At 36.3% G+C, this 25,652-nt stretch overlaps 2 protein-coding genes across 7 annotated transcripts in view; both read right to left on the bottom strand.

Moving 5' to 3' along the window:
* KIAA1958 (KIAA1958 ortholog) overlaps positions 1–25,652 on the bottom strand; it is a 160,629-nt gene that overhangs the window by 64,865 nt on the left and 70,112 nt on the right. The window contains exon 3 of one of the 6 annotated variants that reach the window (XM_072959938.1): positions 12,807–12,890. The exons of 4 other annotated variants lie outside the window; for them this stretch is intronic. In XM_072959938.1, the coding sequence (XP_072816039.1) occupies positions 12,807–12,890 (84 nt within the window). Of the gene's footprint in view, positions 1–11,840; positions 12,891–25,652 lie in introns of all 6 variants that reach the window. One more of the 6 variants, XM_072959936.1, reaches the window with a different exon arrangement.
* The window catches only part of SLC31A2 (solute carrier family 31 member 2), a 445,176-nt gene that overhangs the window by 349,838 nt on the left and 69,686 nt on the right, over positions 1–25,652 (bottom strand). The gene's annotated exons all lie outside the window — the stretch shown is intronic.

Raw genomic sequence — 25,652 nt, 5'->3', positions numbered from 1 at the left:
TTATCTGACCTAGGAATTCTCTTTTAGAAATTTATCCTAAGGATTTAATCAGAGGTATGTATGTACACAAAAATGTATGCTCAAGGCAAATTTATAAAAGTGAAAAACTGGAAACAAACCCAATCCAATAAAGCACTGTAAAATAGATTTTGCAATGAAAATCAATGTAGCCAAATAATAATCACACTTTTAAAGGCTAAGTATCTTTTACAAATGTAAAAAATAGTAAATATAGTTTACAATTTTTGAAGTACATTTATGAATAAAAAATCCAAAATAAAATATGAAAATGTTAAAAGTTGTTACTTATGGGTAGTAGGATTCCTTTTTTATTATATTTGTTAGTATTTGCCAAATATTCATAATGAATATTTATTGCCTTAACATTTAAAAAGCATAAATTTTAATAAAGAAAATGCTTTTTTAAAAACAATAGTTTGGTCTGAAAATGCCACCAAACTCAATATATTTTTTTAAACATTATCTTTCCAGATGATATATCACCAACATTAAATATTTTATACATACTAGCCACTTTTAGTCACTTAAAATCTTCTTAGGAAAGAGTATTATTATGAATACATAAATTAAAAATAAATACAGCTTTTTAAAAAAGAAAACATCTTCCGACTTGTACGCTAAATATTCCTCAGCTTGAATTCTACTATTCTTCCCCTATTGGGGAAATAAAACTTGTTACATTTTAAATGTATTTAACTTGTAAGTACATTTAAAGATGAGCTCCTTGGTTCTAAAGTACTAAAAACATAAACTAAGTTACAACAATTTATGAAGTAGCTTTTAATGCAATTTAAAGTACTACAATACAAAAATACAGTAATTATTTCTATTTGAAATACTCAGCTATCTATGGACAAAGACTTTGGTAGACCATTCACAGATATGAAAGAAATATATTTACATTTTTGCAAAATAATTGTGAGAGAGAACATTATATTTTTTGGAGTTTTAATATGCTTTCCTCATTAAATAATTTTAGTGACACAAGGATATCTGAAGTCAATACTTAGATATAGTCATTTTGAACAACCATGCCTATCTTGATCAAAAAACATTGTTGGATGTGCTAAATGCGAGGAACAGTATATGGAGAATTGTATCTGACCAAAAAGATTTTCCTAAAAATGAGCAAGTCCAGAACCTCATATCTACTTAGCTTCGTATAACTTTACACAATTGGCTGACAGAGGTCCACAGACAAGACAGAAAGACAGAGTCTAGTGGAGCCTTCTGCTCCATTAACAGGATTTTAGACCTGGATCTCCAGGAAGCACATGATTAATCCACTGTAAATGCCTGCTGAAAGTGTCTTCCCTACCTGTGAGCTGTGTCTGAGCACTCACATGTAGAAATGCTTCTCCTTCCAGGATTTCCCCTCCTCAGTGGTTAGAAACACTTAACAAGGAATGCTTTGCTCAATATGCACTGACTATATCCTGGGGCTAATGCAGTGACCAGGACAATTTTTTCCCCCAAAAAACATGGTTAACTTGTCTTTTAAACTGTTTGTTTTAGCTACAGAAATCATCTGGCTTTGCAGAAAACCATTTATTAAATGAAGGAAGACTGGTCACCCAAATACAGTCAAAATACTGTGACTAAAACATGCTTTCATTATAGAGACATCACTAATGCTCATTAGTTGACTTTATTGGATTGTTTTTTTATTTCTGTTAAGGTTTAGGCTGTACCAACAAATACGGAAAACAAAAGAAAATCACACTGCGTTAGAGGCAAACATTGTCACGCAACAGGATAAGCCCTGGGACATAAAACTAGAATTTTATTTAGAGCACAGGTACACAGACAAATATAAAGCAAAAACAAGTGAGCTGATACAGATGAAAACATCTTGGTGTAAAAGATCAGTGAGCAGCAAAATAAAAATGAAACCAACAGTGTATTCTTAATAACAAACATTCTATCATATTATTACAAATATCAACTGGCAAAGGACTGGTTAACCAATATCACAGTCACACATTTTAAATATTAACAGAAATTTCCTTCCATTTCAATTCACCTTTCTCCTCTTTCTTTCATACATTATAACTGTCGCAGCTTAAAAAGAATTTTAAAACATGACTCGAGTGAGCAGGCACACATACTTTTTTAATGTAAATCAGTTAAAAGGTACTAAGTGGCCAGAAAATGTATTTAAAATAACAATCTATCAAAGAAGGGGAAAGTAAATCCACTTTTTAAAGAATAGTACTATATTTTTTCATAAAATTTCTTAAAATATTAATTGTGTGTTTGTATTTCTAAACAGATGCCTAGTGTCAAATTATACTGACTAAACTGGTAAATCTACCTTTTTATTCCCAATTAACTTCTAAGTGGTAGAGTAAAAGCAATTTTAAAAGCATTCTTATAGAAAATATGGAAGAACTTATTTAAGTTGTACACAGCGTTCATTCTACCAAATCACTGAAGTTCTTCATTTTAACAGATAACTGAGTCTCTATATATGATTTTGTTGAGTCCAAAATGCTTCTCACCAGTTTTCAGGCCTATGGGGTTACAGTTACATTTTCGGATTACAACGAAAAAGGTACAAACTATGGGGCTAATCTGGCAAATCTATGTCTAACTTCAGCAGTGAAAAAAAGTTTAAAGTCATGGTGGAAACAAACTGTAGAAATTAGAACCCTAATAAGTACATACGCATTATTTGATTAAAAAGTTGCCCTAGGCATAAAGGCGTCAGAACAGACATACAAAATGTACAGAAGGCCCAAAGAGGGTAATAAACCCAAGAGCAGGATTGAAATATATGTGCCCATCGCAATCTAATAGAAACTGTTAAATCACCAGGACGTATCACGCCATAATCTTTGGTGTTCAAAATGCAAAAGGAATTCTAAGTACAAAGGCCTTGTCTGAAAATTCCCGATGCAGGAATCAAGGAATAACTTAGTGTCACTCTGGAAGACACTGGACAAGGGCAGAACTTCTTCAGAACATGTATAACTGAATTTCCTTTTATTGCTCTGTCACCTCCAAAGCCAATTCTGGAGGAAAGGCTCACGGTTAAAATATGCCTTTCTTTTCCTTTAAGCAAAGAAGTGGCAGGGGCCTTGATGAATTCATTTTAACATTCTTAGAGTCAAATCAGCAATTTCATAAGCAATGGTTCCAAACACAGCACTGGCTGTCGCCATGATCTGACAGTCACAGAGAAAGCCTCTGTGTAACTCAGGAGACTGCCCCTTTACTACAAGAATCTCATAATTATAAACCCATTGAACAGAATGAAACCCTGCATAAGTGAGGAGTTTTGGAATACTGGCGTGAAAAGGCTCTTAAGGAAGTAGCCTTCTTTTCTCAACATTTTGACAGTTTCCCTTCCATTTTTAAGAGTACAAAGTATAATGAAATTTCCCCCATGCTGAATTTTAACAAAGTACAGTAGAACTAATCCACTGAAATAATGTTCTCTCTACTGTCAGAGTTTGTCTGGAATTGCTGGGGCAGGCTGGAAATACCAGGAAGCAAAGTAAAGACAGGTGGGCATGAAAAAATTCTGATGGTCATATGGCAACCAAATATGTTAAATAAGTCTATGCAAATACTGAATATTAAAGCTAATATTTGGGAACTCTGAGGTTTCTATGGTCCCTTATAAATAAAATGAAAATAACTAAATATTCTTATTAAATGCAATTCAAACAACAAGCCATAACCAAAAACAGTAATGTTATGCACCTCATAGTCCTGTTATTACATTGTTCAACATAAAGATACCCAGATGGAAGGGCAATTATGCTGCTACACTGTCATTCTATTGAATTTCTCAAATATCAGGAAAAAAAAAGATTTAAGGTGGGACGTACTAGAAAAGTTCAGAATTCTTGCTTTCCCTTTCAAGGTGGGGAAAGTACAGAAGAAAAGCTGACCTGGAATTATATATATGAAGCAAGATTTTGAGGTTGACATCACTTGACGACTACACATTTCCTTCTGTAGAGGCCACTAAGTGCTGGCTCAAAATATTAAACAGCTAAGTACATACTTTCACAAGTCACACATACACATGGTTGACCGGCACAGCCTCCTAGCACAGTTTTTCAGTTACACTACAATAAGTGATAGCAGCAATGGTTAACAATTCCACATAAATACCACAAACACACATGTGAAAGAGCACCTACAACAACATGCATAATCTCAACAATGACAGCACTGAATATACACAATGCATAGAAATTGTAATGGTTTTTGGCAAGATTTTTTTTTTTCGTAACAAATACTTTATAAAACAAAAGTTCTTTTGTTATAAATGCTATTTAAAAAGTTGTAATATAATGGATTGTAGATATAAAAGTTCAGTTAGATAAAGTTAATCTGAGTGGATTAATACTAAAATGGACCTGCTACTTCATCCAGTATAAATAATCAATTATAAATTAATTTCTAGTGGAAGTAATACTAAGGTATTTGATATATAAAATTTAAGAATCACAGAAAGTAAACAGGCATAAAAATCACTTAAATACAGTATGCACAATTACTGTCAGGATTCTATATTGCTGATTCTTCCTACTTCTACTTACTACAAATAAATAAATCATGCCAAAGCATTTTCAAAGCTCTTTGAAATGAATGTATAATGGTAAAAATTTCTAATTCCAGTGTAATACAAAGAACATTAGAGGTCTAGTAAAATTCAACACTCCATTCAAAAGACAATACCATTGTACCTTCTTTTTTTTAACACCCTAGAATTTCATCTTTCTTCTTCAACTATGATCTGGTAAATATAAATTGTAAAATAAAAATTCGTGAGATTAAAAAATTTTTATGCCTGAATTCCTTTTTAGAAGAGTAAGCAGGATGAAAATTTACAAATAGTTTGTATTTCTGTATCTTCCTGCTATAGGTTTCTTCATTAGTTTCCATTTTCTTTCTCCTTCCTATCTCTAAATAAATTCACTTGAGAAACATCCTAATTATGTTGATAGGAATTTAATCCTTTTGATTGAGGATATGTCCCAAATCTTCAAGATGCTTTTTTAAACTTTCCACAGGCTAAATAAAGGTATTGTAGACTGCATTCAAAACTAATAATATAGATGTTTTGTAGCTGGATATTCAAAAGAATACATTAAACAAAAAGTTACTTTTTAGCTCATAATCTATAACTGGAATTCATCTACTTGAAAACTGTAGTTTGTCCTTCCTCTATAAATGACAGCTAAATATAAGTGTACCCCATTTATACAGGGTACATGAGATGTTCATTAGAATAAAAGGTAATCACATTTTGAGATTATCCCATCAAATTTCAGAAGAAGTTGTTAAAATCAAGACATACAATTAAAAGTGAAAATTCACATGCAAAGATAGCCTATTTGGAATCTGGTAGCTTGAATCTATTCCTTAATAGAAACCTGACTGAGAGCTTAAGAAACTATTATAATTTTGAAAACAAGAAAAGGATACGTCTTATAATTCAGTGGAAACGTAGGGTTGCTTTTTCTCCCCGAACCCTATCTATGGACTAGAAGTCAGAGTGCCTAGGTCCTAGTTCTGGCCCTTATTCTAATAAGTTGTGTACACCTGGGCATTCATCTAATCTCTCTGGGGCTGTTTTTCTCCTCTATAAAAGAGGGACAGATTAGATTAGATGTTTCGAACTCTATTTTCCAGCCCAGCAGACCTGAAGGATGTGTAATAGAGGTAGTAGCTCATTCAATCTAGTGTCTTACAGCAGGGTAAGGGCATAAGGAACATGAGAACTCCTGGGAATCTGTGTTTCAGGGTATGTTCCCTTTGCAATCTCCATCTCCTTGCCTTCCTTGTCTCCTCCCCAGAAGACACTGTGACCCCTATTCTTCACAGCACTCAAAGTCACTGGGCTACATGATCTCTTAGGTACTTTCCAGGTCCAGCCTCAATGATTATAATTCATTCAACAAAGATGATTACTTGAATACTCTGACCTAATTCATATTCTGATCAAATTAGTACTCGCACCTAATTAATTCTGAGTCTAACTCAGCAAAGTCATGGTTTACATAAAAACTCAATTTACATGTATTAAAATGCTACCTTTTAAAAAATAATGCAATCTTTAGTACAAAATTAGGTCTTTCCTTCAGCTTTGGTAGGCCTAATTAGTCAATTTAAAAATAGGATGGAGCATGAGAAATTTTGATTATCCTTCTTGTCCCTACTAAGCAGAGTGAAATCAGAGTTGGTGGCAGTTTACCAACATCATCCCCTCTTTTCTGTTTTTATATCATTAGAAGTACACCAACCACCAAAGGATGACATATGCAGTGAATTTCTTTCTCCCAGTTATGTTCTATGGCAAGGAGCTCTTAAAATCATCCTATTTTTTAAATCACTTTGCCTTACGAAAAGCTATGCATTCATATCATATCAGCCAGAGCAAACGGAGAGAAGCCATCTCTGAATATCATGCATTAATGGGAAAATAAAACTCCAAAACAATTGAGGATGCCCTTGTCAAAGATGTGTTTCTTAATAAATAACTATCTACAACATATCATATGGTTGATTTGTGGAGATACATCTTGTATAAAGGAATTCCAGTTGAGGAAAATCTTTTAAACTGATTGATAGAGAACTTGTTAATTCCTTAGTACTTCTTGAATGAACCTTTAAAAAAAATATCTTAACTGCAATAAATTATACCCTCTCCCGGATTTTTCCCCCTAGGCTTAGAAGTTTATTTCCTTTATCATATGGTAGAGAGTTTTTATTTACAGATGTTAAGTATTACAGCTTTATTGTGGCTAGAGAAATAAGGATCAAAATAATCCTTCTCTGTAGATAAAGAAAACCAATCAGAAGAGGGCTGATTAAAACCGGAAGTGTTTGTCTCATGTATAAAACTGTGGAGACAAACTAGAAAAAATCTAAATGGTTTTAGTTGATCTCTAATTCTGAGAATCATAAGGATAGCATCGCCCCCCTAAAAGCCTTCTGTTAAAAATAATCTCGACTGATTAAAAAACAGAAACAAAACAACAAGATACTCCATTATGTAGTTAATTTGCCAGCATCAATTTGAAGGGAAGACCAAACGCCCTGTCAGATTGGAATGAAAATTCAGTATCTGATGGATGACAACATTGGCTGCAGGGCTTAAGAGGTGTTCCCTCTACCTAGTAGCTCCCCCTTGTCTGTCTGAACTATAAGGAACTCTCTTGAAATAGGATTTTTGGTTTATTTGGGGTAAAAACCAATGACAATCACTTTAAAAAATATGTAATTATTTGTGCACATTCACACTGACCTCCATGACAAAACTGAGTTCTTTAAAGAATGACATAAACTTCTGCTCTCTACTCATGGATAAGGGGAAACAAACTTTGCTGAATGTTCCATTTCAAAATAACTAGATAGGGAGCCTACATACTTTTTTGCTAACAAACAGGTCGGGTGATGGCACTGCTCTCAGTGGATTCAGAGTTGAATGAATCCTGTTGATGATTTTATTACACTGAGGATTTCATTTATAATCACTTCAGAGGGTCTACAGAAGCAAAGAAAGAAAAATCACTTTGTGAACAGGCAGCTACAGCAGAAAAGGCCAGTGCTTGATGGTATGTGGATCTAGTTGAAGCTCCTGACGCTCTTATGTTGTATGTTATGCCCTTATGTTAACTGTGTTGCGGGCAAGCTATCCAACTTCTCTAGATCTCACTTATAAAAGAGAAATAATGATGCTTACCCTCATAGGACTATTGCAAGAATTAAGTGAAACAACTTACAGAAGCACTTAGCACTATGGTACACTGTCAGTATTTAACAAACAACATTCTGATGATAATCTGCACATTATCATGCATGCATGCATGCATCTATGTGAACACAACGGATGCTGCAGAAATGGCTTTGCCTTATCACTGACTTTAAAACAGCTCTAAGGAAGATCCTCCACAAAATACTCAAAGCAGTATTATGTATTCTACAGTAAGCCAACATATTCAGTGGCTAAATAAAGGACAAACGATACGAGTACAAAGTTTGGGAAACTATGCAAACTAGTACTGGCAGAGTTTCTTGCTGGGCTCTCAAAAATGAAATGAAATTTATAGTACCTTTTATAAATCTTATGAAAGCAGGAACTATTTTATAGATCTTTGTACCCCTCCTAGTGTCTAGATACAAGGCGTTCAAATATTTGTTGATATGACTACATTTTCATCTCAGTGAAGTCACTTGATTTCAGGACATCTAGAAGCTAAGCCATATGACTTAGACAAATTAATTCAATGAAAGTTTCAGTTAATCCTGATGTAACTGAAAAATCAAGGAGAACTGAGCTATGCTAGAAAAATTTCAGACTATTCTTTTGTAGGTCAGGAAGTGATTTAACATGGGGACAACTGAATATAGGTAAAAATAACTACAATATAAGTATTTTAAGTAGCTGATGTATTATGAATCATATTCAGACCAGCCCTACTAACCATGATTAACAAATGGACTCTTAAGAATAATCTCTGTTGGATAAACATCCTGAACATCTCTAACCTTTTCAAACGTTATGGTTTATAAAAAATTGCTACCATCTACGATGTTCAATCATTAGTCACTCACATGAATATAGAAGAAAAATTTAATTATGCAGCTACATCATCCAAATACGGACAGATGGATTTGGCGTTTTTGTTGTAGACAGTGCAAAACTCCCAGAGTCATGTGAGGGGCACTAGAGAATTTCCTACACGACATTACCTTAAAGTGTAAACTCTGCAAACATGGTTTTATTAATTTTGTATGAACCACAGGATTGCCTGGAAAGGCAGCACATTCACCTGCAGTGAACACCTATTGGACTGTGGAATTTTTGCTAAAGCACATATACAATTTTGGCATCTACCACTGCCACAGTATGGGCATAATTTTTAAGCTAAAAATGACAAATAATAAAAATGGCATCTGGCAGTAGTATATTCTCAGTATTGTTCATACAAAAACACAAAATTTAGAGGTAGTTGCTGATAATTTTTCATAATTTAATTAACCCAAAGAGACACTATGATTCAGCTAAAATTATACCAAGCCATTCTTCAGAAAAGTTTTCTAAATCTAAATGTCGTAATATTTCTATTTGGTTGAGTTATCAAAGCAAAATATAAATAAATAAAAGATAATTCACATTCTCAGTTTGTGTTCTTCTAAATGAAAATGCAACAGGATTAAACAGGAGAGAGATTTTCATTTTAGTACCTCAACATACACAAACAGGGATTCGATATTTCCTAGCTCTACTTTCTCAGTCCATACTGACTGTCCTTCTTCCCCAAGACAAACTTACTTTGCTGTCCAAAGCAAATGAAGACTCTTAATGCATGTCAATGCAAAAACAAAATGCACAATCACATTTTAAATGTTTTACAGAAATTTTTTTTTTAAGAGGTAACATGTAAAAACAACCTCCTCTTTTAAAAAAGAGCGCTTTCACAGTAGGCTGTCGTGTGCACTTCTGAGCCTGGCAGAGGGTAAGGAGAACAGGAAAGTTTTGTAAAGAGAATTGGGAGAATGAGGCCCTGTGGTTTGAAGCGAACAACAGAGGGGCGGCTAGGGGACACTGTGTGATGAAAGATTACTCTACATTCCTTTGGATCAGACAGACTTGAGAGATGGGAAGACACTTACGTCCCCATCTCTGGCTCAAATCACGGGAAACTAATTTATGAGTTGGAACTAAGTAAGAAAGGCAAATAGAAAAAGCTCTGGAGTCAGGTGGCAGACAGTACCATTTCCTTAGATATAATCTGATTTGTCTTGAGCGCAACATAAGACAGAGATAACTAACCTTTTCAAAGCTGTTGAGAGGATTAAAGATCACGCATATAGAAGTAAATATGTACGTACTGAAATGTCTGAAGAAATATTTACCAAAATATTAACAGTGGTTATTTTCGGCTGGCAGATTTACGAGTATTTGTTTTCTTTATGCTTATCTGGATTTTCTAACTTTCATAAATTAGTATTACTCATATAAGTGATACATGTAAGTCGCTTAGCACATACAGTGCTGGCACACATACTGATTCACAAATGGTGGCTATCATCATTATTAACGCAAAAAAATAAAGCGAGATATCTTCCGCACTTTCTTATTTCTGGATGCCTCTCTATGAAAGGAAAGTCATGAAATGAAGTAGACTGCAGAACACCAAGGGCATGGCAGACTTCCCACTCCTGAGCCAAAAAGGAAAGGTCACCGCTTAGAGGAATGGGTCTTTATGTGTTTATGACTTGGTGTTGGGAAGAGCTGCCTAGACATGGGAAAGCTCAGCTAATGTGATGATTTAGCAAAGCAAATCAAAATGAAATCTGTCCTGGTCGTACAATAAGTTAAAACATAAAATACCACCTGCCTTCCTGGCTAATGTGAATTACGACGATGACTTGAAGAACAAATGATTCCCCTGATCCAACAAAACAATTAAGATTTGGATTTTTTCTTATGTGTTAATGACTATACAGACTAGGAACTGAGCTCCATTTTATGTGGTCCTAGCATCTAAATTTATTTTATTATTGATATATCTCAACAAATAATTCACCACAGGCTGGAAGATAAAGACCTTGGAAAAAATCACCCAAAGGGTTGTTCAGCCAAAATTATTATTATTATAATTTGCAAGATTATTGCACATAAATGCACTTGTATTTACTGTAGAATAAATTTTACACATTTTCAAGAATGCTTTGAATTCAGCTAAATTTGGTAACAAAAATGTTATTACCTAAAATTAGTGTCAATATTCCTTTTATCTCAACTACAGAGTCAAGTAAGTCCCTAGGGAAAAGAGACTGAGGTTCAAGGCTTATAAATAAATAATTCAAGGGATTTGAGTTTTGAAGAGTATGAGTTTTTTGTTTCTTGACTAGTGCTTCTAGACTCTTAGTCAGACTTTTTCATTTTTTACCTTCTCTTTAAGTTTGATATACAGTCTAATTCTTGGGAACATTTTCAAAGCTTTGGTAGTTTTAAATTTCTTGTAAATCTGATAATCAAATTTCATTTACATTGATTTCTTAGGAAACCAAAAAAAAAAAAAATTCTATCCAGGTTCAAGCACAAGAGTATAAAAAGAGCTAATAACAGTCTTTTTTGCCACAATACTGGACTTTGCATATTATTTTAAAATTATGTATCTTACAAAGAGACTGGCACCTTTATTCCCTTCTCCTACCTCCCTTTGCCCCTAAAATGAAAGATGTTAACTAAACATCTAGACTTTCATACACTGTAAAAATGAGGCACAGGAGCTAAAATCTAATTATGCTTAAAAAAGAGAAAGTATGTAAATGATTTGTCCAGCTTACATCAATATTTTCGTATTTTGGATCTGACAATTTTGTGAAGACAGTAAAGTTAGTGTTGTCTCCTCCTAGTTAATATAGAATTTAAAAAATTTTTAAAAAAATGCCATTTATTAAGTACACCAAAAACGAGGTGGGGTGGGACAGAAAAGCAGGAGTTGAGGACACAAGTGTCTAAAGGATGACTCTCAGTTTCCTTTTTGACAGTTTTTGAGAAAAACGGAATTTCTCTATATTTTGCGTTGCCTGAGAACCACTATGGTTTTGTAAAGTCTGTAACAGTAATTACATTTAATCACCCACAAGTACATTTGTTTTAAGCCTATAAATACTATGTTAGTAATACTAAACTATCTCCATTGGCTTATTTGTAAAAAGAAAAATATATATTTATATTTTTATAAAGTTAACACTGAGGGCAGAGGAAAGGGAACGAGAGGCAGTGTATTATCACAGTTTCTCTGGACACAATACCCAGACTGGGGTCTTGCTCAAGCGACCTGGTCAAGCAGTGTCTGAGGAAGAGTCATAGGAGGCAGAGACGATGAAATTGCCGCTGTTGGAGTGCCCGGCCACGGACTGGGCGGCCTGCTGGCTCAGATTGTTACAGATAAGCACCAGCTGGTTGCTCTGGGCCTCGGACAAGGTGCTGCAGCTCTGATACACACTGAAGTTGGTTTTCCTGCCGGGGATGTTCCCCTTCTCACACATGGTCTTCACCATCTTGGCCAGCTTGTTCTTGCCGAGGGCCTGGCAGTTGTACCAGTGCAGAGCCGCCAAGTTCACGACTGGCTTGATGGACAAGTAGAAAGGGGCATCCTCGTAGCGCATGGCAGGGGGCCGCCGCTGGGCATACTCCTTATAGTCCTGCACGGGGCAGGTCTGTGGCGCGTGCTGTGTGGCATACACACGGGAGTCTGTCCCCCCTCTCTTGGTTTTCGCATTTAGGTCACCAGTGTCTTGACCCATCCACTCCAAGTACTCCAGCCCCGTTTCTGTTACGCGGAGCCGAATATCACCCCACTTCAAGGTAGATCCGTGGAAGCCTGTGCAGTGCCCAAAAGCTTTTGTGTTGTTGAGCCAGACAAGGTTGAGCAGACCCTCGGGGTTATAGCGGCTTAGCAGCCCCCTTTTCCGCAGAATGAGCTCATCAGCAAAGGTGAGCTTCATGGATTTGTGTGGCTTATTTCCTTTTCCTTTGCAGCGGAGTTCAATTTGCTTCTGTTTCAGGGCCTCTTGGGAGCGCTTGAATTCCTTATCCCTGGTAATACTGTAGCCATACCTGTGTTCCTTTAGGTAGCGCTCAAGTCCACACTGGTAATTGGCCAAGCTGTTGGGTTCATACTCGGATCCATCCTTCTGCCTGGCATCCACAAAGAAAGAGGCCAGGTAGGCATCCAACTCCTTGCAAGGGATGACATAAATCTCTCTTGTTTCAGAAGGATACTTGGAGATGAGGAACTCCCGGAAATTGCGGAGCGCGGTCTGCGTGCTCCGGATGGTTTTCTCATTCTGCTCCCTGCTGAGCTCAGCTGCTCTTTCATCCTGGTCTGCAACAAATTGGGGAGGGGAAGGATAGAGAGGGTGTTGATGAGTTCAGACAATGCACTTTCTACTCTGAAATAAAGTTTCCTTCTATAATAAAAAGGGAAAGAAGGAATCAATTTTACAGAGATCACTAATAAATGTTATTTACATACCTGTTGCATTATAATAGCCAACTTCAGTTTCACAAATGATGTACTAGACAAGAGTATGTCCACTACAATCAAAATGAGCTTCTCATGTCATGGGCACATAGTTTAGTACACGAAGGTTTGTGGAAAGAGTGAGATTAGAGGTAGCCTTTGTTTTAGGAAAAAAGTGAGACAGAAATGTGCCATTTACCCTAATGCATGTGCAAGGGCCCCATTAGAATGACACACTCATTTTTAACCACTTCATTTGTGAAACCAGAGATTGTACTGGTTCCATTTTATTGAATTAAATGAAAAATATTCTAATTTCTTATTTAGCACATCTCTAGAGATCTCTATTTAAAAGTTACTAAACAGATCATTTACAGCAGTTAATTTGATGCCTTCTGCAGCAATTCAGGTAAACACAGTTTATAAATATTCTTATGTAATTGCAGGGTGGTTTATAATATAAGAAGTGATAAGAATATGTAGTGTTTTGAAAAATGAAGACATACTCAGATACAGAGAACAAATGGGTGGATGCCAGAAGGGAAAGGGGTGGGGAAAATAAGTGAAAATAAGTGAAGGGGATTAACAGGTACAATCCTCCAGTTACATAAGTCACGGGATGTAATAAACAGCATAAAGGACTATGGTCAATAATATTGTGATAACTTTGTATGAGGACAAATGGTTACTAGACTTATCATGGTGATCACTTCATAATGTATGCAAATGTCAAATTACATAACATACCTGAAACTAACATAATACTGTATGTCAACTACATTTCAATACAAAAAATGTTGGTGTTTTGAGAAAGTAATTAGGATGATACTTCATGTTTATAAGGACAGTACAATGAAATTTGAACCCAGCTATTATTATAATCAAGGTGTGAGGACAGCAGTATGTCACTTGGGCAGTTTCAGTTTATTAATTTATTGTTTATATTCAGTCGCCAAAGCCTGGAGGTGCATCTTTTCATTATGGGTCATCCATGATTAAGTAATGCTGCTCTGGAGTAGCGGTTCTCACACTTCAGTGAGCTTCAGAATCACTCAGGATGCTCACTCAAAGTAAGATTCCTAACTGCAGGCCCAAGAATTTGCATTTTAACTAGCCCCTCTATGCTTGGAGGAGGTTTGAAGAGAATATACTTTAAGAAACAAAGTTCCAGTGGTTATGGCTTATGAAGGTAGCCCTACTCTGTTTTACTTGATTTTTAAAAGAACAATGATTAAATTTAATGCTATCATTTAAATGGTTTCCTCTCGGTAACATGTCATTTAAATTTGGGATCTTAACATTATCAATAAAAACATTTTGTCAAGAATCACCACAATTATGTCAGACATGGTCTGGGCAGAACTCAAGAGAAATTCTAAAAATGAAATTACACAATAGAAAAATCAGGCTATTCTGATTGCTGAGAGGCAAACATCAAGGTTAATTTAAAACGACATAAAAATGTAATTTCTCATTCTAAATTATTTTGTTTATCCCAATTATCTTATTTAGGAAAACTTTAATTTGTAAGGCTGCTTGCACAGTGGGAAGTCTTTGAAATAACCACATAAAATAATATAAATAAAATTTCTAATAAGCTGAATCTTATCCACAAAACATACTTTTTGTATTACTATACACATTTATGAATATCTATGTTATTTCAAAGTGACAGTTTTAAGGTAAAATTGCCAAAATCCTCATAATTTTGTAAAATGAAATGAACTAAAACTCACTAAACTAGCTAATCAGATATTTTTATAGGCACATTTCTGAGATCAAATTTCTAAAATTCAAATACACAACAGTATCTTCTATGCTTCATTAGACTTAACTTTTGGCTATGCCATTTTCTTCCAGTTGAAATTGTTCTTATATCAACAATAAAGATGTGTATCTTTCCACTGAAAGGTGGAGGCCACAGGTTACAGGTAACCTTTTAGCACGCTGGCTTCCCTGACTGTTTACATGTAAAGAAAGCCAAAGGGGCCAGCACGTGTTTATTTTGGCTACTTGTCCAAATATCTGTCACAGTGGTCTTCAAACTTTAAGCAAAGACTTTCTAAGAAATAAACATTCACAGGTTAACTTCAGGGAAAAAATTTCCAGTTCCTCAACTTTCACATGGAATTGTTCTAAAACTCGTTTTTCTCAGATGAAGACTGGGTTTCTCATCCCAAAGCTACCATGTTACATATTCTGGGATATTAAAGACTTTGAGCAGCCAAACACTATTTTTAATATTTATAAATTGATGATTTATCTATAAATCTAAATCTTGTCCGTGTTCTTGTTCTTCTCTGTCTTACAAACGTTCTGATATAGGTGAAATTTCCCATTGGAAGCAGGGTATTTGGTCCTGAATTAGGGTGTTTTGAATTTAGGATTTTTGAAAGGGTTTTAGATTGGTGAAGTTGATTTCTTTTTGGTGGAACTGGAATATTCTGCAGGACTACCAAAATGTTCAAGATAAAGTAGAAGTTTAAATTTTTATTCAATTCTTTCAGATTCAGTATGTTTTGTTCATAAGATGCCTACTAACAACTATTATCAAATCATGAAATATTGATTCTAGTTACAGTCAATCCTATCTTCATTTTATAAAATATACAGTATTTTCTACTTCCTTTTTACAAAAATAAACTGACTGAAACATGCTGAAAATCTTTGGGCATCAATTTAAAAATGAGTGGTACATTCTTTTTTTTCCAGTTTTTTTTAGGGATTATGTGAGTAAATAGTTGAAATCTGCTGGACTCAAGCAGCATTAGTCAGCATACTCTAAGTGGTGAAGAAGATTATAGAAGGGCCTGGAGTGCTGGCGTGGCTGTCATTCATCTGTGAGTTTCCTAAGTGAAGCAGCCAGCTCTCCTGCATCTCCTCAATCCGCATCATTAGCATGGTGCGAACACATGCACAGCTGATGGACACACGAGCACTGCTTCCACATCCTCAGCCCAGCCTTATTTCCAAGCCTTTCTCTCCTTTCTACTTGGTCTCGATCTTAGTTAAGAATTTGTGATAATATAAGAAATATCTATTTGGTCTTTGTCTAGGTTCCTGGCACAGAGCTCCTAAAACCCTTAGAATTTCCTGTGATGAGAGTAATAAAGGTGTCTTTTGTTATATGCTAATGAGGTGAATCCTGGAAAGCACCTAAGGATAGGGGCTGGTTGTCAGTGGACCCAACCTGGTGCTTACAGGGTTGAAAGTTTCAGTCCTACCTCCCTCCTCCCCCACTGGGGAGGGAAGAGTGGCTGGAAATTGATGTAATCCAGCATGTTTATATAATGGAGCCTCCATAAAAACCCACAGGGACAGGGTTCTGAGAGCTTCCTGGCTGGTGAACACGTGGAGATTTGGGGAGAGTACTGCACTCAGAGAGGGCAATGGAAGCTCCACCACGCCCCTTCCCGTACCTTGCCCTCTGCATCTCTTCCACCTGGCTATTCTTGGGTTATACACTTTCATAGTAAACTGGTAATCCAGTTAAGTAAAATGTTTCTCTGAGCTCTGCGAGCTGCACTAGCAAATTAATCTAAAACAAGGAGGAGTTCTTTGTAATCTTCCATCCACGATGGGCCAGTCAGAAGCAGAGGTGACAACCAGCACTTGTGACTGGCCTCTGAAATGGCTGGAATAGGACAGTCCTGTTGGACTGAATCCTTAACCTGTGGAATCTGATGCTATCTCTAGGTAGACAGTATCAGGACTGAGTTGAATTTAGGACACCCAGCTGGTATCAGAGAATTTCTTGGTGGTATGCAACCCCACCACTGCCCAACAACAGAATTGAGTGTATAACTGTAGAACCATTCCATCTGCAGGAAAATAAATTTTAAAAAGAGTGTCACATTATCATGTTCTTTTCTAATAGCCTGGAATGCACCACAAGAAGAGGCTGGAAGGGTAGAGAAATTCTCATTCATTTTGCATGAATGGGGGAAGTAAACGGATTTAAAGTCAAGTAATAGTAATACATTTTAAGCTAATTACAAAATCAAATAAAACCAGGGAATACTGATAATAAAATATAGAACTATTATAACTTTCTTGCATTTACCTCTAGTTTTAGAAAATTTTCTGATCCATTTTCTTTTAAAAACTTTTTGTTAGGTATAACATGTGTGCAATAAAGTACATCAGTTATTAAGTGCATGCAATTAATTTTCACAAACTGAATCCCATGCTCAGATCAAGACAAAGAGTATTACTGGCACCTCAGAAACCTTCCTCATGGCCCCTTCTTCTGGTTATTCCTTCCCACCAAGAATAACAGCTATTCTGACTTGAAACAGCATAGGTTTCTCTGGACTATTGTTATAACTCATATGAATGAATTCTTAAGAGGATAAACTCTTTTGTGTCTGGCTTCTTTTCCTCAACATTATGTTGGAAGTTTCATCCATATTATTATGTAGTTGTAGATAATTTATCCCCATTGCTGTGTAACATTCCATTGCGTGAATATATCACAACTTATTTTTTCATTTTTTGCACATTTACGTAGTTTTCAGGTTTGAGTTATTTCCCATAAAACTGTTATGAACATTCTAGCAGGTATCTTTCGGTGGCCATGTGGATGCATTTTTGTTGGGTGTACACTTAGAATCAGAATTGCTGGGTCATAGGAAATCACACGTTTAGCTGTAATAAAGACTAACAACCAAGTTTCCAAAGTGGTTGTACCAATTTGCTTTCTCCATCACGACTGTGAGAGTTCAGGTTGCTCCATATCTTCAGCAACACTAAGCGACATTAGTCTTTTTTCATTTTAGCCATTCTGGTGGGTGTGTAATGCTACTGCATTGTGGTGTTACATTTCATTTCTCTCATGACTAATGAAGCTCATCATGGGTTGACTGGCCATTTGGACATTCTCTTTTGTGTAGCGTCTGTTAAAGTCATTTTCTAACAGATTGTCTGCTCTTTACTATTCGTAGGAGGTTTTAACATATTCTGCATATGAGTCTTTGTCAGATAAATACACTGCAAATATCTTCTCCAAGTTCGTGGCTTGTCCTTTCACTTTCTTAATGGTTGGTGTCTTTTAATGAACAAGAGAATGGATAATGTAGTCCAATTATCAACTTTTCCCTTTATGATTCATGCTTTTTGCATCCTGTTTAAGACATTTTGCTCACTCCAAGGTCATGAAAGATCTATTTCTTCCAAAAGCTTTAGTGTTTTATTAGTCTTCACATTTCAATCTGTCACCTACTAGAACATCCATCTAGTAGGCATTAAGAGTAATTTTTTTGTATAGAGTTTGGTCCTTTCGATTTAAGTAATAAAATTTGAATAAGCAATATAGCATACGTTACAGTTATCTAAAAATACAAAAAAAGTCTAGAGTAAAAGTAATTCACCCTCCCATCCCACCTCCTTGTCACCACATTTCCCTCTACATGGCAACCAACGTTACCAATTTATTGGGTATAATTCTGGGGATTTTCTATGCATACATACACATTCTTTTCCTTTCAAAAAAGGAATATACTATGCATCCTATTCTGCACTCTGCTTTTTACCATTAACAGTGTATTAGAGAGAGCTCCAGATCATTACATACACAGTTGCTTCAATCTTTCTAATAGCTGTGAAGTATTTTATATGGATACATCTAATTCCCTGCTGATGGACATTTGCATTATTTCCATCCTGTTGCTACTGTAAACACTGTACTGGGTATTCTTGTATACGTGACATTTCCTATACATGAGCCAGTATATACACAGAATAAACTTGCAGAAGTGCTACACTGCTACTGCCTTGTATGTATGTTGTGCCAATTTAACTTCCATGACAAGATACAAGAGAGCTACTTTCATTATATCTTCCTAGAATATAATGTATTATCAAGCTTATCTTTGCTTATTTAATTGGTAAATTTACACTATGCTTTTATTTTCATTTTTTATGATAAATGACACTTCACATTTTTCAAATACTTACTAGCCTCCTATATTTTTCTCATTTTCTTCTTGTGAATTCTTTTTGTCCTTTGTCCATTTTCTAAAAGATTGATTTATAGGAGCTCTAGATATATTTTGCCTTATTATTAGTATATTCAGCCCTTTGTGACATATATAAAGATGTGTATACATGCATGTGTATGTACCTTTTGTTTTTAGTTTGCCTTTTGTATTTGTGACTCTGCTACATTTATGGGACTGAATTTATCTGTTTTTTAAAATGTTTTTTATATTTTGTGCTACACTTAGAAATGTCTTCCCCACTATGAAACCATAAAACAATTCTTTTACGTCTTCTGCTAAAGCATTCTTAATTTCATTTTTAATATTTAAATATTTAATCATTTGAATTAATTTTGGTATAAATACTAAGGTAGGCACCAACATATTTTTCTTAAGACAGCCACCCAGTGGTGACTGTGGTTGTAGAGAAGTCAATGGTCAGCATAATCTTTCTCCCTCACAGGTCTCCTGATTGCATCTGAGGGGGTAGGGAGGGTCTGGACAGCTAGATGATTATTTCTTTATCTGTGAAGGGCTATAACTTTACCAGGCTATATTTCAGTGTTGATCACTGTGCATCCATCTTTTTTCTGGTACACAGTGTGCCCTTTCAAGCCATAAATTCCAGTGTTTCTCCAGTGCTTTCTCATGACTTCCCACAAATATGGCAAGTGTGTACGTGTTTCTTTTCTTTGGTCCTGCTTCCTCTGCTGCTCTCTAGTGTCAAACAGGATACGGGGAAGCTCTGACCACCAACCCAAACTCCCTATCTCAGTTTTTCAAAAGTGTTCATTTCACCACTCAGCATGTCCCACCTCAGTGGAAAACTGACATCTCACAGCTCCATCTGAGATCTACAGTCGCATGTCTCTTCGTGTTGTATCTAAATCCCTGTTTCATCACTGCATTTGGCAGTCTTTCTTTATATACTGTGGTTCTAGCAGAAGATCTCTAGTTTTATCTGAGAAAATGTTTGTTTCTGTTTCTTTTTTGTTTTGAAGTGACTTCGAAAAGAAGTCGGAATTCTGACCCAGCTCTTTGTATTTGAACGAGACTGCTGCAACTTCTAGTCTCTAACTTGGAGCCTTTCACTTAATAGGGACACCATAAATGTTCACTGAATGCTTTCTGATCACACAAAATCTACTCTATGAAGAAAGGGTACATTCCTAAAGATTCTGGTGTTCGTCGAAAACTCAGCAGTCAAACTTCATTAAATTTTGTTTGAATACATGTGGTAAGAAATAGAACTTGCATTCTAAATAGCGACAAAAATTGTTTTCAACACAAATAAAATTAAGATGAAGATCACTTTCAATTTTCTTAAGAGAAGTATGCATATGGTTCAGCAGGCAAACCGAATAAGTCATTGTTATTAATGAAAAAAATGCACTGAAATGAGCAAAACTGTTTATTATATTAAGAAAATTGTGATTAATAACAAATTTTAAAAATTGAATGTCGGTAAAATCCCAGAGCCCTAGAAAACTTCATGGAGACAACAAGGTGGCAGCCCCAAATACGCAAAACTTTCTCTAAGCAGATCAGGTATTTAAAAACTAGAAATGAAGTCCTACAGATGGTGAACGAGCAGGCCTCAGAATCATGTTTCCTATGGTTCCCATGAACCTGACGCACCTAACAGCCTAATCAATACATGTAACTCGACTTAAAATGTAATGTAGGCCACGTCCCCACAAACCTGCTCTCGTCCACCCAGTCAATGCCTCCACCACCTACCCAACTGCCCAAGCCTGAAATCTGAGTACTGTCCTTCATACCTGCTCTCTCTGCCTTCTGCATCTGATCTGTCAAGTCCTGAGTGCCCACCTCATTCACCCATTAGAGCACACTTAGTGAGTAACTAAAACATGTTTGAAATTAAGTAAACTGAGTCTAAAGGGATGAGTTCAATGTAAACAGTCCCTGCTATTGTGGAATTTATCATACAGTGAGGGAAACAGACAGTAACACACGTAAATCTTAGACAAACTGACCCAAATGCTATGAAGAAAAATAACAGAGTACCGTGAGGAAGAGTAAGTGATGGATGTTCCAGGGAGGACCCTCTAAAAAGCCCTTTTAGTTGAGACCTAAAAATGAGAAGCCAGTCATACAAACTACAGGAGGAAGAGTAGAGGGAACAGCGCATGAGAAGTTCCTACAATGGAAACTTGAGTTTGGGAAACTGAAAGACGTCAGTGGGCCTGGCTTGAAGTGACTAAAAGGGAGAGTGGTATGAAGAGAGATTTGAAAACCCGCAAGTCAGACCCTGCTGGGCCTCACCTAGGAAGTGATTATTCATGACTACATACTTAATCCTAAGAAAACCAGTTGTTCTTCAGAAAACTACATGGTCAGATGTATACTGCTTTATTATGACATAAATCTATCTTCTCCCATGCTAAGAAAATCTTCAGTCAACTCTGCTTAATGTAAGGAGGGCTGAGTTCACATCTGGATGATCTGCTGGAAAACATCCCCAGACATAAAATGATCTATAATCTGAACCCCCCTGATGGAAGCAGGTCAGAGTTAGAGGGAACAAGGGAATATCCAAGTCAACCACTCCCTTACCATCTCACTTCCCAACCAAACCCCCCAAAAGAAAAAAGGTATAAAGTTTTAAAGGAGATAGTTTTTCTATACTTATTTGTATAGTCTCTATGCCCCATTTATTAAGTACTTTTCATGTATTTATCGTCTGTGAGTCCTGAGTACCCAGCATATGTCCCAGCACACCACAGCTACCAAATGAAGACTGGGTATGAAATTTGCCCAAATAGTTACTGTTAAAAGAATTTTAAATCCATAGATCCTCCACATATATTCTGAACAACTGAACATCTCAAGCTTTGACCCGAGTATGATATAAAAAGTGTGAGCTTCTGGACATGCATGGCTTTCAAAACCGCACTTTAAAAAGGTCTGCTTTCCCCCCAGACCTTCAGTTTATATTATTTCTTTTCAACCCATACCATACCTTGTTGGGCTATATTTTAGGGGAGTTTGCTGCTATTGCATTACTAGTATGGTTTTGATTGTAAGTAGGGAGGGTGGATAAACTCTGTACGGAGAAGGTATGCGTGACCTTGGCTCTTTGAATAATAGATGGTCACTTCTTGCCTGCACAAGCCACAAGACTCACAATATTTATTACTAAAACTTACTCTAAGTTTCTCAAAAGAAGCCATCCCATAAACCTAGTGTAGTGAAATAGATCTTAGGCAAATGTAGCCAACAAGCTGAAAAGTTTTAGGTTACTGAGTTCCTGGATGGGGCCCCAGAGGAGCCTCAGCACTGACCCAGGGACTCTTGCCAAGAGCCTGAGAGAAGTTTTTACACAGGCAGCTTTTCTGTACGTATTTACATAGTCTCCACACCCCATTAATCCAATTATTCCCTCCCTTGTTAGGAGATGGCAGGGAGAAACACATAATTAGTGCAGCATCTTGTGTTCTCATTTCATCTGAGGAGATTTATGTTAGATTTAAATTCAGACCCACTTGCTTCTATTGCTCTGGCACTCAATTTAACCAAAAAATAAACTTAGCTATCCCATTCCTTTTATGATTTTATTAAAGTAATACATCTGAAGCCATAAGAAACATTTCCTGGTGTTTAACTCCTTTATAATTTTCACTTAAGACGAGTATTTTATCTTTTCTTGATAGAGAAGTGATGTTCAAATTCTCTTGGTAAACCAGTGAATGGTTTAAGTCCATGAGCTTATTAAGTAAGAATGTACTTTAAATTTAAAAAGTGAAAAATAAAAAGCTGGTGAGTAGATTTATATTTATGAGGCTGCAGCTAGACTGAATATTTAATCCACATTTTTTTTGTGAGTACCCACTGTGCCCTCTTTGCATTTCAAGAATTGTGGGGTGTAGTCAAAGGCAAGTCCCTGATGGTTACAGAGACGACATCACAGCTAGAAGAGATGACTAACACAGATAATACTAATTAAGAAGACCATCCACGGCTGTGTAACTAGGCAGTGGGTTTGTGGCATGGGCTCCAGGTCCTATAGGGATTCAGAAACAAAAGAGAGAGAAAGAGAAGTCATAAACAGTGTGAGCTGTGTTAGAGCTCTGCTCCATGGGGGAACGGGGACTTGGTTGGGTATGGAAGGACAGGTACCATTTGGTTAAGCAGAACAGGAGGCTAGGGCATTCCTGCTCTTGAGCAACTGCGTGAGCAAAGGGAAAGGGACGGGAAGGCTTGTGCTCATGAGGACTGTGAAACACCCTCCAATCCTGGCTTGGGGAGGGAGAAGGGCTGGGGTGGGGAGTAAGCCAGGCCAGAGGGATGGCCGTGTGGAGGGTCTCATATAGGAATTATAAAGACAAACACCAGGAGAGGAGACTGAATATGCTAAGTGCAAAGAACCTCCAAATGTCAAACATTTGAAGAAATTACTTAGGAATAAATAAATCCACACCCCATTTCTCCATCTGACATTCTTAACTCTCCTTAGCCTGTTACTTTCTTCCATACACCTGTTACTATCTGACATACTATATATTTACATGATAATTTGTCTAGCATCTGTCTCTGCCCAGGTGGGCTGTGAGCGCCATAAGAACCAGTACTTCACTGCTCTATTCCCAGGGTCTGAAAAAGCACTTGAGTAGTAGCATTCAATGAACATTTGTCAACTAAATTAACACCAAATTAACACAATCTACTTTAGACCAACCACGCTCACTGCATTTAGAAAGCACTAAAAATAAAAATCAGTGACATAAAATTAAATTTTAGGGCTCACAATCAGAATCTCATAGCCACCTTATCCCTAGTAAGGCTCTTCAGAGGCAGCTGTGGTCAGGGCAGGTGAGGCGAATGTCTATATTAATGAAATGCCTTATAAGGCCACTGGAAGTTTTTCCCAGGGCTAATCCCTTAGCAAATAAGGACCTATCAGCTGTCACACAAATTGCTGTAAGACAGTATCTTTTATCTTAATATCAGGATAAGGAAAAAACAAATAATACCCTAACAGAAGTCCACACTAGAATCAATAAATCCAGAAAATCAAGCTCTCCCCAATCCTGACCTCCACGTTAAAAAGAGATTATACCGACATTATGGTGCTGTCTATTAGGTGCTTACTTCTTCCACACATGCATTCATTTGAAATTAATTTTCTTACGACTCTTTGCATGTTCAAGGAAAATGATCTCAGTATTTATAAGAAAATACTCCCTGGTTGGTAACCTTAGGAAATAGGCCTACTTCAATTTCATTTGTCAGGGGTTATAATACTCATTTGCCAACATGCATGTTTCATTTTTTTGAAAATGGCAATAGCTTCTAAACGTTGCAGATTTATTGAAAAAAATAGTGAGGTGTATTTGCTTTAAAGGTGGAAAACAAATTGAGATAACTTTGTAACTACCATGAAATGTATTAAAAAGTTCAGTGTCTTATTTCTCTTTTAAATACCCAATTCATACATTTTAATGTTTTTGCCTAAAATTTTAAAATGCAGGCTATTTTCTAGGACTGTTAACATCACTAATTGAAGCCAGACTTGTATGCTATTATAGCTTTCTAACCAGCAAATTATTTTTATGCTCAGTTAATCTTTTCCAACAGTGGGAGTAAACACTTTCTTACATACACATTCAGGAGCACGAAAATTTAGCACAGTAGTACCAGTTAGTCCAGTATGATTTTTGATAGTATTTTTCACTGAAGCAGAAATCACTTAAATAAATATTAGTCATCTGCTCATTTCGCCTGGCTGTATGTCATGTAATTCTAGAACCTCTGAAGAATTCTCTCCTTGATAAAGATTTACAAATAAAAGTAGAGCACAAAAAAAAAATGCCAGTTTTTACTAAATAAATAAAGTGCAGGCAAAAACTGTCTCTTTCTCACCCATATTCACTGTTGTCTCCATATATCAATTACATCAGGCCAAAGTGTTCGTTGTGTTTGTTGGAAGGTGGGTGAGATGTTGCACGTGTAAAGGAGACTAGGCACTGACCTTGCAGATCCTCATGACAAGGAACTAAGTAATGGCTAACAGGGTGCAGGAGTCTCTATTTTAAACACATTCTCAGATGATTTTAAGATAAGCAGTTCTAATAGTCCATGCTTTGAAAAACAGAGCTTTCTCTCTTTTACCTAGAAGGCCTAGAAAATGACTCTCTTTCCTTCAAATAAGCTTGAACCCAAGCCTCAGTTACAGCAGCTGCCACACTGCTGGGATGGCAGATTTTCTCATCTGAATGTTTTTATTTCCCAGGCAGAACGGTTGCTTCGTAAATAATAAATGTTTAGGTTGCTTCTGCTTTAGCAAAAAATACCATGATAAAATATACTGGACTAACCGATACTGTTATTCAACAAAATAATAAGTAAGTTAAAGAATTATTTCCCTCTTAAACTCAATGGATTGAAACCTTTGCTTTCAAGATGACTCTATTAAGTTCAAATACTGTTTCCCAAATTGCCCAGAGCATTTTTTAAAATCTGATCTCGCCTGGTCCCTTTTCAGGGTACTTGACAAAGATAGTGTAGCAAACAGCTCCAGCTTTGCCAGTATGGATGCCCAGGTCCAGTTCCCAGCTCTGCTGCTTAACTGTCTATGAATCTGTGTAAGTTTTTAAACTTATGCCTTGGTTTCTTCAACTGTAAA

This window comes from Vicugna pacos, chromosome 4 (genome assembly GCF_048564905.1).
Source record: "Vicugna pacos chromosome 4, VicPac4, whole genome shotgun sequence".
Classification (NCBI taxonomy): Eukaryota; Metazoa; Chordata; class Mammalia; order Artiodactyla; family Camelidae; genus Vicugna; species Vicugna pacos.
This window is presented reverse-complemented; position numbering and strand designations above follow the sequence as displayed.